This window comes from Tasmannia lanceolata, unplaced genomic scaffold (assembly GCF_043159265.1).
Source record: "Tasmannia lanceolata isolate RefF3 unplaced genomic scaffold, GAP_Taslan_0.1 ptg000037l, whole genome shotgun sequence".
NCBI classification, from domain to species: Eukaryota; Viridiplantae; Streptophyta; class Magnoliopsida; order Canellales; family Winteraceae; genus Tasmannia; species Tasmannia lanceolata.
This window is the reverse complement of record NW_027518714.1, coordinates 58,133,823-58,151,705: the sequence shown is the minus strand read 5'-3', so window position 1 is coordinate 58,151,705 and position 17,883 is coordinate 58,133,823. Positions and strand designations below refer to the sequence as shown.

The 17,883-nt window shown below is 37.9% G+C and overlaps 4 protein-coding genes across 4 annotated transcripts; 2 read left to right on the top strand and 2 right to left on the bottom strand.

Moving 5' to 3' along the window:
- Positions 1 to 5,229: 5,229 nt before the first annotated feature.
- LOC143861946 (uncharacterized) lies at positions 5,230 to 5,911 on the bottom strand. Its single transcript, XM_077372915.1, has one exon. It carries the CDS (start codon positions 5,676 to 5,678, stop codon positions 5,469 to 5,471), a length of 210 nt encoding a protein of 69 aa, XP_077229030.1. The 5' UTR covers positions 5,679 to 5,911; the 3' UTR covers positions 5,230 to 5,468.
- A 3,613-nt stretch (positions 5,912 to 9,524) lies between these two features.
- On the top strand, positions 9,525 to 10,654 carry LOC143861849 (AT.I.24-6 protein, putative (DUF 3339)). The gene has a single exon (XM_077372793.1). The coding sequence runs from the start codon at positions 10,157 to 10,159 to the stop codon at positions 10,367 to 10,369; it is 213 nt and encodes a 70-aa protein (XP_077228908.1). The 5' UTR covers positions 9,525 to 10,156; the 3' UTR covers positions 10,370 to 10,654.
- A 2,385-nt stretch (positions 10,655 to 13,039) lies between these two features.
- LOC143861945 (uncharacterized) lies at positions 13,040 to 13,635 on the bottom strand. Its single transcript, XM_077372914.1, has one exon. It carries the CDS (start codon positions 13,503 to 13,505, stop codon positions 13,296 to 13,298), a length of 210 nt encoding a protein of 69 aa, XP_077229029.1. The 5' UTR covers positions 13,506 to 13,635; the 3' UTR covers positions 13,040 to 13,295.
- A 1,818-nt stretch (positions 13,636 to 15,453) lies between these two features.
- LOC143862585 (transmembrane protein, putative (DUF 3339)) lies at positions 15,454 to 15,951 on the top strand. Its single transcript, XM_077373646.1, has one exon. It carries the CDS (start codon positions 15,657 to 15,659, stop codon positions 15,864 to 15,866), a length of 210 nt encoding a protein of 69 aa, XP_077229761.1. The 5' UTR covers positions 15,454 to 15,656; the 3' UTR covers positions 15,867 to 15,951.
- The last annotated feature ends 1,932 nt before the right edge of the window (positions 15,952 to 17,883 follow it).

Genomic DNA, 17,883 nt, shown 5'->3' with positions numbered 1-17,883 from the left:
TTTATGGAGACATCTTTTCAATTTTCATTCACGTCATTTTCCGAAGTTTCATAAATAAATTCAATCATTTTCTTATGTTTCCAAATGTTCCTGTGATTTAATAGGATTTCTATCATTTTCATATGTTTCCAAATGTTCCTATGATTTTATAGGATTTCTACCAAAGAGTTTTTATTTATGTGGCAACCGAAATCGAAATGTATTGATATTGTCGCATTTTGATTTGCTTACACATTGGCAAGGAGTGGCCTGCCCACCCTCATCTCTCTTACTAAAATAGTTGAGGTGGAGAGGGGCCCACGAGACTAAATGGGGCCATCATAGATGGGCCTGCCGTAAAAGCCCACACATGGATGAGATATACTATTAATGTCGTTGATCGGATGCATGTCACCCTATCATTGGATGATAATTTGGGCCATTAACCATTCCGGTCCCACCAAACTTATATTATAGCATCTATAGCAGCTAGATTAAGAACCATATGACACTATTAATGCCCCTCTTACGTAAGTTTTGTATGTTGCTCTATAAACATGCTCCTCTTTACTACATTTAGTCCTTCTTAATCCAGTAGTCCTCTCATGCCCTTCTTAGTAGTTGCTCCCCATACCCTTACTAGTATGTTAATTGTTGCTTGCTCGTCCATGGTATTAAATTATCAATGGTGTGATAGGGGTTTCAAAACCATATGCTACTTGTTACATTAGATATGTAGATCTAAAGAATCCATTCTTCCCTGGGAGCGAGTCTCTCCATACCTCAAAATTGAAGAACAAAAGAATTAGCTACATGGCCTAACACACACAAAAAAAAGGGAAAAATACAATTACACCCCTTCAACTTTTGACACATTCAACAATAACCCTGTAGTTTCAAAGTCATCAACTATACCTCTAGACTTTTCAATGTGTATAAGTTAGCCTCCCTCAGTTGACGGTCCGTCCACAAATACAAATCGAAGGGTTAGGGTAACCATATGGAGCTGATTTTTTGGGCACACCCTATCTGTGTCAGGGCCCATTAAATGAATGCTTTGGATCATCCAAACAATGTGGGCCCACTGGTTTTGGTTAGCGTACCAGAGAAGGTTCTCTAGTCGACCAGCTAGAGACGAGATCTTAATTAGCATTGATAGTGTTTCAAAAGAGGGGTTGTACCTTATCCATATTGAAAAGTCAGGGGTGTAGTTGATGAGTTTGAAACTACAGGGTTATCGTTGAATGTTTCATAAAGCTGATGCAGTTTAACTCTATTTTTTCCCCGAAAAAATGGTACCAAGGCCTTGATGAGAAGTTCTTCTATTGACATCGGGGTCCTACAAATGAATGGATTAAGAACTCCTGAATATGTGAGCCTCATTTTTTTTTTTTTTTTTTTTTTCGGGAGATGATAAATTCTCACCATCTGGAAGATGATCCGCACCGCATTAGGTGAACTGACGTCAAAAAGCGTCCAGACTTTAAATCCTTCAAGGGGTGGAATCATCCTACTAGGAATGGGAATTTATTTATCATCACTCTTTTGTTGGGTATACTTTACTTTGAGAATTTATATGACTAGTTGGAGACCCGTGCGATGCACCAGGGGAGGGGAAAAATTATTATAAATTTTTATTTTTGAAGAAAGTAGAAACAATCGTTAGAAAGATATATCCATAAAATATATTAGACAGATTTGTAGAGTTTTTCTTTATATATGGGTCAAAATTTATATATCTGAAATGAATTTTTAAGATCACCCTTGAACTATTGCATGCTTCTTTGAAGATAGTAATATCTTTCATGCTAAGAATTTTATGAAATATTTCAAAATATTTTTGCAATGGTCCCTAATCGTAGGAATTTAGAATCTATATAATGAAAACATAAACCTAACTCAAATATGGGGGGAATACAAAGAATCCATAACTGAGTGGGACCAAATGTGTGATGCATGGGATGTCATTTAAAACCTAAATGAGTAAAGATTTCTGAAATTGAAGAAAGGGATAAAAAATAGATGAAAAAAATAAATTAAAAATAACTAAAAAATGCAGTGTTATGACAAAAAGATAATGGGACCCATCATTTATTCAGAAGACTTTTCTTCACAGATTTCTATCATTTATGACAGGCTGTTTGGATATAGAGAAAATTATGAGATTTTGTTTTACAAAATCTATTTTTTATTTTTATTTTTAAGTAATATTGCAAAGGCCCTAGACCATATACTTTGTATTTCATGGAATGTTTTTTCCTTGGAAAAATTTATTTTTCTTAGATACAAACGCCCCAGTATAGGACTTTTCCTCTATTTGGTTTTTCAACCACACAGCCTCACTTTTGAACAGATTTTGTCTTCATTCATTTATTCATCTGACGTAGCTGCTCTCACATGCAACATACCATCCGCGAAATGCCTTTTGCTATGGACGCTAGCAAAACCCTATTTATTATTTTTAGATCCAAATGATATATGCAATCTCTACAGTGGAACCCACCTAACCAACGACACACACCTAAAAAATGATAATTGTACCCCTTTTAATTGTCTTTTCCTGAAAATGATATTTAAAAAAAATCCAAACAATAATTGTAAAAATGTTGCAAAAGGTGGGTGTATATAATCATTTTAACTTGTAGAATCTAAAGCTTAGAACACATTCACTTAGACAATGAAGATCATTAGTATATAAAACCATTTTATGTCTAAGTGAGTTTGTTAATCATCAAAACATATTAATGGGAGTACTTGTTGAACCATTGGGCTAACAGTGTTTTAATAATCCACCTAATTAAGCCAAAGATTTTTTAATTTGCCAATTCACCATCTCTCTTGGGTTGTCACACTTGTATTTCATTTGGTATCAAAGCTTAAGCTCTTAAAGAGATTGTTAAATTTAAAATCTATAAGAGAAAATATTCATGACAACCCAAATGGATTTTGAGGAAGGCCGATCCGCTCTAATTCTTCCATTTTTTTTCCTCTCTAAAAATACCCATTTAGGCTTCAAGAATCTCTGGCACGTTTCCACTAACACTATATACTGAAAATTATATATTCGTTACGGGAAACAAAGCCCAACCAAAATGGGGGCTGGGTGTTGTTTCTTGTTTCTCAAAAAATAATAAAAGAGTTGTAAAATAATAGCACATAAATTAGCACAATAAAAGAGTACCTGTGTCTGATAATAATCTTGGATCCGAAGCAAAATAAATTAGAATAAATAGATATGGGATTGATGAAGGGCAGAGGCAAGGAGAAGATGGTGTGGAGGACTATAGATTGGAATATTTAAGTTTCTAGATTGGAATATTGAAGTTGGAATAGAAGGATGCATTGTTGAAATGTATTTAATTTGGTGGAGGGGAAGAGGCATTTCTGAAAAGACGTAATGTTTGATTAAATGATAGCTACCTATTTGCATCAATTGGTATTTCACATCAATTGGTATTCACATCGGTAGACTTTTCTGTTGAATGGTGATTGGAATGCGGTTTACATATTTATTAATATTAATTTAATAAATAGGACATATGATTGAAAGATATATCTTGGAACATATGTAGATTTTATCTATAGTTTTTTCCGTAATTGTCATATTTTACAACATTGTTTTGGTATTTTTCCGTAATTTTTCAACTTTACTTCCATTTGTCCGTAATTTTTCATTTTAAACTTAGTATTCTACCAATCTTTTTTTACATGGCCGTAATGTTTATTATTTTTTGCTAGATTTTTTGCTAGCCACCTTTGCACAAATAGTACTTCGGCCAATCTTCGCACCTCGAAGTAAGCACAGGCGGCGATGGTGGGTAGCAATAAAAAAGGACGGTTTGGGTTTTTTGCGTTAAAAAAAGGGCTGGATGCAGTTTGCAGAGGGAGTGCCACGTGGCACACCCTCAGCGTACCACATCCAGCTTCATATATAAGTAATAGATTCTTAAAAAAATCAAGTTATAGAGGGGGTGCCACGTGGCAGCACCACACCACCGTGGTTTGGGTTTTTTGCTAAAAAAAAAATGACGGTTTGGAATTTTTGCGTATTAAAAAAAAAGGACGGTTTGGGTTTTTTGTATTAAAAAAAAGAGAGCTCCACGTGGCACACCCTCAGCGTACCACATCTAGCTTTATAGATAAGTAATAGATAATAATAGATGGGTGGGTGGCAGCGAAAACACTTTAGAATGGGCGCCCATAATCCCTTCCATGTAGAACATTACCCCTGACATCTGTGTTCATTGGTCAACGGACTCTTGCCTGTTGGATTTTGGACCTTCGTTTGAATTTCCAAGACCGTCTGGCACTAGAAAAAGGGGGTGGAAATGATAAATCGCGTCCAAACTAAGCAACAAAATCGGTGCGACCACTGTCCGAGACAGTGAGCAGATTTGAATAAGAATGCAAATAAAGAACGGGGACCGATACCTCATCACTATATATTGATAATGGCACCACTCACTTTGTTTTACAGCTGTTTAAGTAATCAAGATGGTATCAACATCCAATCAGAAATTCAGAACAAAGTGAGTGTGCAATTATCAACATAGGAAAGTCCAGATACCAGTCTAGAAAAAAACAAGGAACATACCCCGTCACCATATAATGGGCAACTTTATGTCAAATAACGTTACAAGTGGGGGTGTGCAAGTATTGCGGGGTTGAAAATATCATCTCCCTGAGACTCTGTTCACTTGCGTTCCCGGAAAAGCAAATCTCCGGAAAACAGTCTCCTTTTCCTTGACAAGACAGAATTCTGGTGTTCACTAGATTTTCTGAGAAAGTAACAAGTCTAGGTGGAAAATGTCAAATAATGACATGAAAATTGCCAAAAATAATATGAAAATATCTCTTTTCTCACAAGTTTGGGAAATCAAATCCCATTATTTTGGTCGTATTTGCTTTCCTAGAAAACTAGTGAAAAAAAGGTGGGCAAGCAGTTTCTCAGAAAACTTTTTCCTGAACCGTTCATACGCACGTGAACAGAAATGGGGAACCTTTTCCTACACAGTTCCCTTAGATTTCTTTTCGTAATGCCACATCAGATTCCCGGGAAACCTTTTCTTTTCTTTCCCCAAGGAGGAAAACAAGTGAACAGAGCTAGAGTAACAGTTTCCTCTCAAGGTAAATTTACAAAATTACCCCTGTGAACAGTGAAATTGAAACCAGACCTGCACTGGATTTTCCCCGTTTTAGTCTTCTTTTTCTTCTTAACAGAGAGAGATTTCCTACCAAAGAACACTACTATAATCAACAAACAAATAATCCACTAGCCATCAACAAGAGCAAAAGGAAAAACATAAACATCAAAATAACATAACATACCCACAAAACGAAAAACAAATCAAGAGAAAGACAGAGAAAAAAAAAGAACCCATGTAAAAAAAAACCAAATAAAATAACAGAAACAAGAGAGCAGAGCTCTGATCTTTCTACTTTTCTTTTCCGATTCTTCTTCTTTTGGGGTTGTAGCAGTAATAATAATACTAGCCTGTGTAGATGTGGACCCCAATAGCAATGAGGAAAATGGTGATGAGACCAAAGAAGATGATGGTGTGGACGAGAATAGAAACCCCACTTGTCTGAAAGTTTCCAAATTCAACCACTCTGCCCCTTCCTGGCAACTGAAAGAGTAGACCAGGAGATAAAAGCACAAACAGAATCACTGCTATAACAACAGGACCCCAATCAGCCATTTTTTTTCTCTCTCTCTCTCTCTCTCTGTGTTGATGGATTGATGGAATAAGAAGAATAGAAATAAAAACAGAGGAAGAATGGGAAGTAAAGACAGACAGATGGGTTAAAAAGTTAATAAAGAAAGAAGAGAGAAGAAGCAAGGCATCGGTATCGACGCTTCTCGACGACGATTTCTAGGGCAAACCACGTGGCAACATCCTAGTAGTTCTCCATGTAAGAGACTACTCTTTTTACACTACAAGGGTGTAGCCTGGGGAAGAAAACGGGGGTTCATAGCTTCCAGGGTGTAAACGAGCGGCCAGGCTAGGCTCGGCTCGGCTCGGTCAGGCTCGCGAGCCTTATCGAGCTCGAATTATATTAATTTTACACCTCTCATCTTCTTTGGACAGCCCTATCTAGTGTTTTATTACTACTCTTTTTACTCTAGGGGGTGATCCAAGTAACAAATGGGGTTCCAAAAAAGAAGTGACATATTTCCTTTTAGTGTATATATTAATATATAATATATATATTTAAATATATTAAATTCTTAACGAGCCTTAACGAGCCGAGCCGAGACTGCCTAACTCGGGCTCAGCTCGGCTCGTTAAGGATTCGAGCCAAGCTCGAGCGAGCTTCCGAGCCCGAGCTAAAATTGACACCCTTAATAGCTTCGAATCATCGTGACAGTATAAATGAGGACTAGAGAAATCAATGGTTTATTAAGAAAACATAAATGAGGCTAGGATTGTCCGACATGATAAACATCCAAATGCCATGATAACATCCAAATGACAAAAGTAGGGCCTAAAACGTTTGCTGTTAGTAAAGAGCTTACAATTAGCATTTCTTTTCTTTTTTTCATGGAGATTTTGGATCTTGTTTTGGAGGCTTCAGCCTTTCTCTTGAACGTGTCTGGGAGGCAAGAATCGTATCGTTTAACCGTTGATTTTCTTGGGCAATGATCGGATGGATTGGATCCCCAATGTGAACTTTTGATCATGAATCTTTATTGGATGATGAGAGCCATCTGATAAATATAGCCAAAAAGTGTGCCCTTTGAAAAGGATAAGGCGCCAGTTTACGTGATACCAAAGTTCGCATTTTATTTGTGCGTATCTAAATGCATTGAAATGAAATTGGCAAATGAAACCATTCTCATTGGTCTACTCACTTGATTTATTTTTTTTTTTTTGAATGGTTGTCTACTCACTTGATGACCATTAATGTTAGAATATGTGAGATCTCATAAGATCTCATTGGTGGATTGTGTCAAGATCTCACCGTTGGATCAGGTAACCTAGATAGATTAGGAAACTAGATTTGATTAGTGATTAGGTTAGAATATTCTAAACATATCTCATTTCATAGTTATCTTAATTTATTTCTATGTTTATCATGTAAGTGCTCTATAAAAGCACAGGTTGGTTCTCTTGTAATGGCATCCAAGTTTAGTGAAAATCTCTAAATTTATTAATTAATTACCATCAGAACTTACCTAGGTTGTGGTTGAGCATAGTTTCCAAAACCGGAGAGCAGGGATGGGGACCTAAGTTTAACTATTTAACACAATATTAGTTCAAAAAGCCTAAACGGGTGTTGGCTCTTCGGCATAAAGTCACATATTTGCTCCCTAGAGACGAGTGTTTGAATCCCACCCGGACTTACCCTGATGCAAGTGGTTTGTGGGCCACTGCGTGCATCCGTACGGGAATAGTCCTACTCCCGAAGGAGGTGGGAACACCCTGCATCATCAAAAAAAAAAATTAGTTCAAAAACAAGGCGCTTAAAAAAGGGTCAAAACACAGGAAAACGAAACAAAGCATTTAATACGTTTGAAAATTTGTCATTAACAAAGGCTTTATTCACTTGTTTTCCTAGGAAAGGAAAAGAAAAGGTTTCCCGGGAATCTGGCGTGGCATTAGAAAAAGAAATCCAGAGAAACTGTGTAGGAAAAGGTTTCTCGCGCCTGTTCACGAGCGCAGGAACTGTGCAGGAAAAAGTTTCCCGAGAAACTGCTTGCTCACCTTTTTTCACTAATTTTTCCGGGAAAGCAAATCCGACCAAAATTCTGTCTTGTCAAGGTCCTGTCAAGGAAAAAAGAGGCTGCTTTCCAGGGATTTGCTTCCCCGGGAACGCAAGTGAACAGAGCCAAAAGGAAAACTGAGGAAACTGAGATTGACCAACCATTTGTTTATTTCCCAAGATATTTTTGCGTTTCATTACATCATTCAGATAGAATTCAGAGCACCCCACCACTTCTAGTGTTGAGTCACCGAAATGGAGACATGTGGAGAGGATTACCTGGAAGGGCCCACCACTTCTCATGTTGAGTTACCGAAATGGAGACATGTGGAGAGGATTACTTGGAAAGGGCTACTAGGTAAAAAAAAAGGCCAAAGTGAAAGTAATTACCGAGTGAGCTGCCTTGGACGTGGACGCAGAAGCATGGTGGAATGTTGTGGTCGTAAGTGCAGGCTTGCCTAGGTATGGGACTAGGTGAGACTCAGTGTGGCATGATGTTGGGGACCCAGGTAGAACTCACCCTTAAAAGCTAGCAATTAAGGGGAGGGATTATTGCTTTTGCGTGGAACCCCCGACATATGATACGTGAACAAACCAATTACTCCAAAAGCTTGGTTGTTTCACATGGTATTAGAGCCATAGCCTCGTGGCAGGTCAACAACTCCGTGTTATAAAAAACCCATGTGTATGGCCAACCCAAAAAAAGAGGGACGACACATGAGGGGGAGTGTTGAAGTATAACTGGTGATACAACACCAACTCCTACAACTCAAGCTTTTAGAGTAATTGGTTGTTTCAAAACTTAAGCTCTTGGTGTAATTGGTTGTTTCACATGGGACATGTTTAAAGGGTCTAGCTTAATGCGTTCCATCAGCTCGGAAGTTTTTGAAATATTGGTTACATGCCTTACATTGGATCTATATGTATAATGGATGAGGGTCTGATCAATTTTATGTGAGCTGAGCTGTTGATCTATCAAATTTGTACATGTGAGTTGGCAAGGGTTTCAATTTCTGTGATTCTTTAGCCGATCTTGGGATCTCCAACTTTTGTACCCTTACTTACTTCATGAGCTTCCTTGTGACCTAGCTAGATTTGAGAGGTCTAATTCAGACCCTTTACCACGTGAAAAGCAAAAATGGGTCTACAGTCTCATATACAACTACAAATTCCTTTTGAGGAAAAAGAAGTAGAAAAGAGGTGTGTTCTATGCTTAATACATGGATTACACAATTGGAGAGCAAAATCTAGACCACATGGGCTTGTGATTGTATGTGGTTTCTGCCATGCCCTCTGCCTTTTTTTATGTCTTGATAGGATTTTCCCACTGAAGCTTTACCCTTATAGATAACTCTCATGTGTCATCAAAGCTCTATGATAGACATCGTTGAAAACGAGTTCAAACCATTACAAAAGTTCTGCTATGAGAAAAGTTAGGACCCATCATCTTTTGAAGGAAAGCTTGAAAGGGGGTTCTAGATGAGGGGAATGATCCAATGGGTATGATCTACACTCAATCGACGGGGTCCAGCATAATGATCACCATCGGATCATGAAACAAAAGATGTGATTCCCTGGTGGGTCCCATGTCTTCCTAACTTGTGATAGGACCCACTAGGGATCGATCAGATACAAATATCTTTCTTTTAGACAATCAATCATCTGTAACATTCAACCATACTTTACGTATACATTTGATCATCTATCTTAGATGAATATATAATAGCTTTCTTGCGTGGAAGGAATTCTTTGCTACTATATGTTTCATTATGCATGATCATTCTCCTTTTTAGCTTGCATGATCCTTGATATTCAACACCTAGTAGCTTTCTTAACGAAAACCACTCTAGCAAGCATTATAAACTCTCTCTCGCTCAGCCTTGCCTCTGCACCTGTCACATGCAAGATATTCTTCAGTTTAATGGAAAAGCTTGTCCTTCCTGTTTCTTTTTCCTTTTTTACTTTTCTTTCCTTTCTATTGCACGCTTTTGAGCAAGCTAACCCAGAGGGCTAAGCAATCAAAAGAGATCTAAGTGGAGAATATTAATGACATGAATTAGTGAAAGGCACTTGTTTCCATCAATACCAAGAGTAGCCACCCCATTACATTTCTCTTGTCCTTTTTTAGGCCAGTGTCTTCTTCATACCCAATTCTGTCATCCTCTCCCTATACAAGAACAAAACTATTAACTCCCACTTCACCCTTCCCTCCACAAATTGCTTATCACCCTCTGTTTCTCCCATTGAATATTTTAAAGATGGAGTCTCCCAATGAATGTGTGTGAGAGAGAAGAGAGAGTACAAAAAGAAACTAACCCATTACATCTCTTCCTTCTTAGGACCACTGTCTTCTTTGTCAAGTTTTGCATCCTCACCCTATTCAAGAACAAATCCTACTAACACCCATTTCTAGAAAAAGTGGTTATCATCCTTTGTTTCTCCCAGTGAATCTGTCTGAGAGAGAGAGAGAGGGATGGGGACGGACTGGGCTCCTATCATTATAGCGGTTGTTCTCTTCATTCTTCTATCACCGGGACTCTTGTTTCAGATGCCGGCGAGGACAAGGGCGATGGAATTTGGAAACATGTGCACAAGTGGGATATCAATCCTGGTTCACTCTGTCTTTTTCTTTGGTATCCTGACTATCTTGGTCATTGCCATTGGCGTGCACATACGAACAGGTTGAACAGCGACAGGGGTGCTTTCTCTTCTTCCATTTGGGTTTGGAATCAGATATTGTGGTTTAACTTGAGGAAGCATAGTCAAGTGTTCTTTGTTTGATTTATGTTTGTGGAGTAAACAAATGATCTTTTTTTTATGATGAGATGAGCTTTGTATTTGATTCTCAAATTTCATATGTAATCCCTTTTTTTGCTTGTTGGCCTTTTGTTGTCATATGTTCCCTTGTTCACAATAAAAAAGGAATCATTGTAGTCTTAGAAACCTTGATTAGAGGCCCCTTTTAAATTTCTATGAACTCCCTGATATTCTTGTGAACCTTGATTTGATTAAATGAAACGTTAATTCATGTATGATTCAGATTTTTAAACTTTTATGTTTTACAATCATAGAACTAGTATTCTTGCAGGTCAGTATCTTTTATGAAAAAAAAAAAACAGTATGTAAAAGAAAAGGCAATAGTCCATTCTCATTAAAAGGTAAAATATGTGGAAGAATATTTTGGATTATATTTTTGTATTATGCAGTCCACCCATGTATTATTTTGCTAACATACCCATGTATTATTTTACTAAAATATGTTGCGTAAAATAAATTAAAAGTTTTTTCCTTCATATTTTACCCTTTATAAAGCATGGACAATTATTTTGGGTGAGCAAACATTGGAATAAAACATTGTAATAAATGATCCCAAATCTTTTGACCATAAGCGAGTGGACTCAATAATACAATGTGTTATAATTGTTTGAGATTAGGGGTGTAAGCGAGCCAAGCCAAACTCGGGCTCGAACCAGGCTCGGCCAAGCTCGCGAGCCTTATCAAGCTCGGGTTATATTAAGTTCACACCCCAACTCAAATTTACTAAGAAGACATGGTTTTGTTACCATTTCTTTAGTAACACTGTCAACACACCTAAAGTATGGTACTTTGTGGTAAATATTTTTGTTGACCTGGTATCAATAACTTTTAATCATCCAAATATTGTGGAATCAAAGCAAATGGTCCCTTGTTTTAGTATTGCCATCCTAAAATCGCAGAGAAGCAGTAAGGCCCTGTTTGTTTTAGATTATGAGAACTGATTGTGATCCAAAACTGCCTATTGGACTGAGTTAAACGTAATTTTGAGTCCAATAATCACTTTTGCACTCAAAATTGTTTCTCATAATCCAAAACAGGCAGGGGCCAAATAATGTCACTTTTCTGACCTCAATCAACCTCTTTAATCGATGAATAAAAATAGGGCTAATCGCATTGTATTATAGAAATATAATCCTAGGGTACTTAAAACTCTTCTGACCTTACTTTCTTAAACACGACTTCCTAAAAGACTCTAAAAACCTCATAAATGGCAAAAAATTTGTTAGTTCAATTTCAAAGGATACCCTTGCAACATGAAGTTCAATCAGGCCCCTACCAACTAGTACATTATTTTTTATTTGCCTGCTTCCAGGTCGATTACTTCTTTCTTTTTTTCTCTGAAATGGTAAGATTCTATTAGAAAGAAGAGACCACGACCACGACCATTTGTTAATTTATAATTCTCGAAAAGCTACCAATGGCCAATCAGATAAGTGTTTAATAAAGTGAAGAGTAGCTTTATGGAAACAAGGCAATGCGGACACGTCTAACAGTCAGGAATTTTTTATTTTATTTTTTCATGATAAATCGGTGTCACTGAGTGGTGAAGTGGCTAAAAATCAGGAAACTAGTGTGAAAGTAGCTGAAAACCAGGAAAAAAAAAAAAAAAAAACTCTCCTATTGGTTTTTTCCTGATTTTTAGCCACTTCTCACCCTCATCCCAATCGTGTCCTAACACTGATTTATGAAAAAAAATCCAAGCTGTCAAACATGGCTTTATTAGTAATCAAAATTTCCCATTAAGGTATTTAATAGCACAAAGGAAAGTTTAGTAAAATTTACATTTCTATAGTAATAGCTGTAAAGAAACTTGAGTGGCTGCTCTCACATGCAACCCAGCCAAGAGATGCCTTCTGCCATGGTCCCTAGCAAATCCCTTATAATAGGGGTGCAACTTGGGTCGGGCTCAACCCAAACCCGACGGGTTCAACCTGATTTTGGCTCGGGTTGGGTTGACATTTCCGCAAGTTGGGTTGAGTTAGGGTTGGGAAAAGCTAACCCAATTTAATTTCAGGCTGGGTTAGGGTTGAGGCCTTCGCAACCCAACCCGAACCCGACTTCGGTCCTCTATTTTTATCTCTATTTTCTTTGAGTTATTGCATTTTTCTATTTGGCACTAGGTGAATCCGACAACCCGACCCGATTTTGGGTTAGATGGGTTGGGTTAGGGTTGAGAGATTTAGAGGTGGGTTGGGTTAAGGTTGACCATCCTCAACCCGAGGCTCAGGTTGGGTTAGAGTTGAGGGAAAGCTATCTCGGGTTGGATTAGGGTTGAGGGTTGGGCTGAACCCGATCCAACCCTACCCGAGTTGCACCCTTACCTTATAATATATATTTAGGGAAATGATATCAGCACAACCATATTTTAAAAATTGCACCGTCCTAGCTTAAGCTTTTCCTTTTTTAAATGGCTTGTAAGAGACCTTTTAAGTTTTGACTGCTCTTTAAATACTAAAAGACACGATACATTTGTACAAATAACAAGACAGACATGGTTGTGCTGATAACATTTCTTTTTAATACCAATAAAACACTTCCATCATAAGATGCGTCACATTTGCATCATCATTACATTAGGAAAAGATTAAGTGGTACAGTAGTAAATCCTCAAAAGAAGAGGGACATTATCGTCAACACATGATAAGATCTCAGCAACACTTCAACCAAGTAGAGAAAAACAAAGCCCTAAATCTCCATTTCTAATAACTATTTTCTAAAATAATATCCCATTACTCATAATTAAAAAAAAAATCCAAACCCTAACCCTAGGCCAAGAAGAGAAGGGTATTACCGGATCAACCGGCATAGATGTGGATCTTGAGGGCGAGGATGAAAATAGTGAAGAGAGTGAAGAATATGAGGGTATGGATTACGATTGCTTTTCCGTTGGTCTTGAAGCTCCCGAACTCCACGTGTCGGGTGTGTCCCGGTAACTGAAAGAGAAGCCCCGGTGAGAGGAGTATGAACAACACTACGCCGACTACTACGGGTGCCCAATCCGCCATTTCACACAGATTAACAAAACCCTAAGCCAACAGAATCGCCGATCTGAAAATTTGAGAGTCAAGGGAAAGTGGGTAAGGAGGAGAGTGTTAAATGGAAAAGAGTAAGAGCGATTTACACGTCTGGTATCGTGCCGCACATAAATAAAGTAGAAAAGAGGGTCACTAATTTTTAACCTTTGTTTATGTTCTAAACTACGAAATTGCCATAGATGGTCCATAGGTCATGGTTGGGAGCCGATGAATGGACGGCTAGAAGAGTTTTGCGGCAAAAAAAAAAATTCCCATTGAATGGCTAGGATTGCCCATCTGCCACCTCGGATTATGTTATTTGGTGTTTAAAATGCTGGCAGGAAAACTGAGTCCACATATTTCTTAGACATGATCGGATTCGGAGTGTTCTTCCGGTCCTACTTCGTGTCTCTCTATCACAATCCTTTTCAAATTGGACTGTCCATTATTGAAGTGTCCATTGAGGGTGACTCATGACTTGAGAGAGATGAATGACAAAATATTGAAGATATGATTGTTTGAAAAAATGCATATGGCTTTGTTTTACTATAATGCCCCTAAATAATACTTAGAGTTATGTAAAATAGTGTACTAAAATTGGATTTATGACTTTCCCTATGGGCTTTTTTCAGATCTCTAGGTCCGATTGGAAATAATTTCGGATCCGAAATGTGTATTAATCCTATTATTGTATCTAGATCCTATATGTTTAAGTTCGGATTAGGATTTAGGTTGGCTTTGAGTTGCTGGGTTTTTCTTTTCCTAGGATTTATGTGGGAGAATATTTAGTGGTCACATCAGCTTTTTCTTAGTGATATCAGCAAAATCCTGTCTTGAAAATGGTGGTCTCTCTTTCGCTCTCTACCCTCTCTCTCCGCTCATCATAATATCTTTCTCTAATTAATGCTCGTCCCCTCTTTTATCTCCTACCTTTATCCACATAAATCCGAGGAAAAGAAAAAAAACCCAGCAACCAAACGGAGCATCTCTTTGATTTTACTAGGAAAAAATATTTTAAGGGAAAGGAAATGATATTCCTCCTCCCTTTCCCCACGTTATTCGTTAAGTTTTAAAGGCAAAGAAAAACGTTAAAGGGAGTGAATTTATCCTCAAGCGGTAAACCATTCTCACAAAAACCGTTCAAGAGGGGTGGGGGGGGGGGTGGGGGGGGGGGGGGGGAGTATCATTTCCCTATTTAAAATCCTCTTCAAAGGGAAGTAATAAAGCTGCTAATATTGCCACTACTATGTTTTGATAATGGGGCAAACTAAGCCAAATCCTTCGAATTCTTTTATGGCACCTCACAAAAGGGTGGAAAGTACTAAAACAAGTGGTGGCAATTCTAGCTCCCCATAAATATATTATATTTTAACAAAATAATCTATCTATCTTATACTTAGTGGGTTTTCAAATGATGACAGTATAATAATAACAAGGAGACACCCACTTATTTTCAAATGATGTGTTTTCTTTATAAAATGTCTCTTATAATGTGCAGTGAAAAAATGGGGTCCACCAAAATTTAAAACAATTCATTTTTGGGGGCCAACAAAAGGGTGGGCCATGGACCAAAAATATCCAGCATTAGACAATTCTAGCTCTCTAAATTGTTGGAGACAGCTGTTAGCTGTAGCCTTCTTACTTGTGGGGCCCTTCATTTTACAAACTCTACATCAATGATTAAGATCATTGCATTAGTAAAATCAACAAATTAATTTGATTGATATGTCCCTGATGGGCCGACCGATCAGTTAGTGATTCGGATCGATGGCCCATCATAACGGGTGGTAAATGGGCCTGCTCCAATCACAATATGCATGCCACATGTACGGTGGAGATTGAACAATACTAGCATCTAATTCTAAGATGATTAGTATTCTTCATTGCCTATAGCTTATCCATCCAAGAAAAAAAAACATTAAAGCAGGTGCTCTCATTTTCAGCTTTATCATATTCCCCCCACTTGAAAGTCAAAAAAATGCATCGTTTGGCATCCAATCCTTCCCTTTTTATAGGCATCTTTCCTTTTACTTATGATATGATTAAAATCTCAGCCCTTCTCATTCAAGTCATTCGCTCCTTCAACAGAAGCTCTTCCCTTTGGAACAAAGCTCTTCCTTTTTCTCTTTTGATTCTTGTAGAATGAAAGATTTGGCACCCACCATTGTAGCTGTAGCTCTGTTTGTTTTACTATCACCAGGGCTGATTTTTCAGCTGCCAGGGAAGCACAGACCCATTGATTTTATGAACATGAAGACAAGCATGGCCTCCATTGTTGTGCATACTCTGATCTATGGAGTGCTTCTTATGTTGTTTCTTGTTATTCTGCATTTCCACATCTATGCACATTAAGTGAAGCCTCTCTCTCTTTCTCTCTCTCAGTTGTATTTTTGTCATTAATGTTGTTTAAATCAAGCTTCTTCAAAGCCTTTTGCTTCGTTCTTGTGTCATGTTCGACTTCGCCCGTTTGTTTTGGATTTTGAGAAGTGATTGTGAGTCCAAACTGATTATTAGAGTCAAAACTAAATGTAAATTAGAGTCCAATAACCAGTTTTGGACTCGCACTCGATTGTCCAAATCCAAAACAAACAGGACCGAGTTGTTAATCTCAGAGGAGAGTGATTACATTGATTGTGATTAGATAAATTAAGTACAAATTAGCTTTGAATTAGCTTGAGGATTAGTTTGAAGTGCTTAAGTTGAGTAGCTCTTCTTATCGTAGCGGCGGATGTGGTTGTTGTGCCAAGAATCAAGGTGGCAAAAGAGCCGTGCCGGCCCGCGGTCGGGCAAGGCACAGCATGCCACGGGCCATGCCGGCACGCCACGGATAGCTACAGTGACCCGTGCCGTGCCGGCACGGCACTGCCCACGAGCCTGGTTCCCCTTTATAAAATGTATTTTTTAAAAAAACCCAAAAATACCCCCCAAAAGTACTCCCAATAACTCTTTTTGGGGTATTTTGGGAAGTTAAAAGCTTTTTACCAAATTACCCCCCCCCCAACAACTAGTTTTTAGGGGTATTTTGGATTTTTATTGTTTAAATCTTTTACCTTCTCTAAATACCCTCCCCAACAACTCTTTTTGTGGGTATTTTAGTCATTTCATGTCTGTTTACCAAATTAACCCCCCCAACAACTAGTTTTGGGGGGTATTTTGGGAAGTCAAAAAATAATCCACCCAATCCTATAAATACAACTTTCCACCCCTTTCATTTCTCACCAAAGCTCACTCTCTCTCTATTATCTACACTCTCCAATTAACTTCTCTCTCTCCCTAATCAAGTTCTCTCTCTCCGTAATCAAGTTCTCCCTCTCTCTCTCTCCCACTCAACTTCTTCCTCTCTCTCTTCAATCTACTTTTCTCTCTAGTTAGTAGCACTAACTACTCATCAAGAGGGCGGCGATTGGCGATCAACAAGAGGGCGAGATTTTGCTCAAAGAGGTTGAGGTTGGTACCCATTTAAATATTTCATTGTAATTCTCATTTCACTAATTTTTTTTTTAAACCTCTCTTAATGGCCGATTCGGAAGAAGTTTTCTACCCCAACATTGGTCATGACAACAACCAAGTCATGAGCAATGATGACTTAATGGAAGCTTGTTTTGGAGGTCAGCGGAGTGAAGACGATGTTGAATTTGAAGTCCAAAATGAACCCAACCTTAGTGCTAGTGGGAGCCAAGCTCCTTCTCGCTCTAAAGTTAAAAGGGGTAGAACTTCAACTATTTGGTCTACCTTCACTCATGAAGAGATAAGACGTCCCGATGGGAAAGTAGAAGTTAGGGCAATTTGTAAACATTGTAAATTAGTTGTAACGTTTCGAGTGGAACGGGCCACTTAAAAAGGCATGCCAACACTTGTGGTAAAAAAACATGGCCCGTGAGACCCTAAGCAAACTCAACTAAGTCGCACGTCTACTGCAATAGGGCCATTTTCCTACTCTCATGATAATAATAGAAGAGAACTAGCCGCATACGTTATACACTCCGAACAACCATTTGTTTTTGGAGAAGATAAACGTTTTGAAAAATATGTTAAACAAGCTTTAAATCCTGTTTTTAAAAGGGTACCTAGAAATACTCTAAAATCAAACAATAACTGATTTCATATTTTGAAGGATTTAATGAAAAAATTGCACTTACTTCCAATATTTGGAGTACCAAAAAGGGTTATCCATATATTTGTGTAACCGCACACTATATCAACTCTAATTGGCTTTTAGAAAAAAGAATTATTAGCTTTAGTCTTATTGATTACCCACATACTGAAAATGTTATATCAACACATATTTTAAATACTGCTCGTGAATACAATATAAAATTTTTTTTCTATCACTCTAGATAATGCTAGTAATAATACTTCTGCAGTAGAG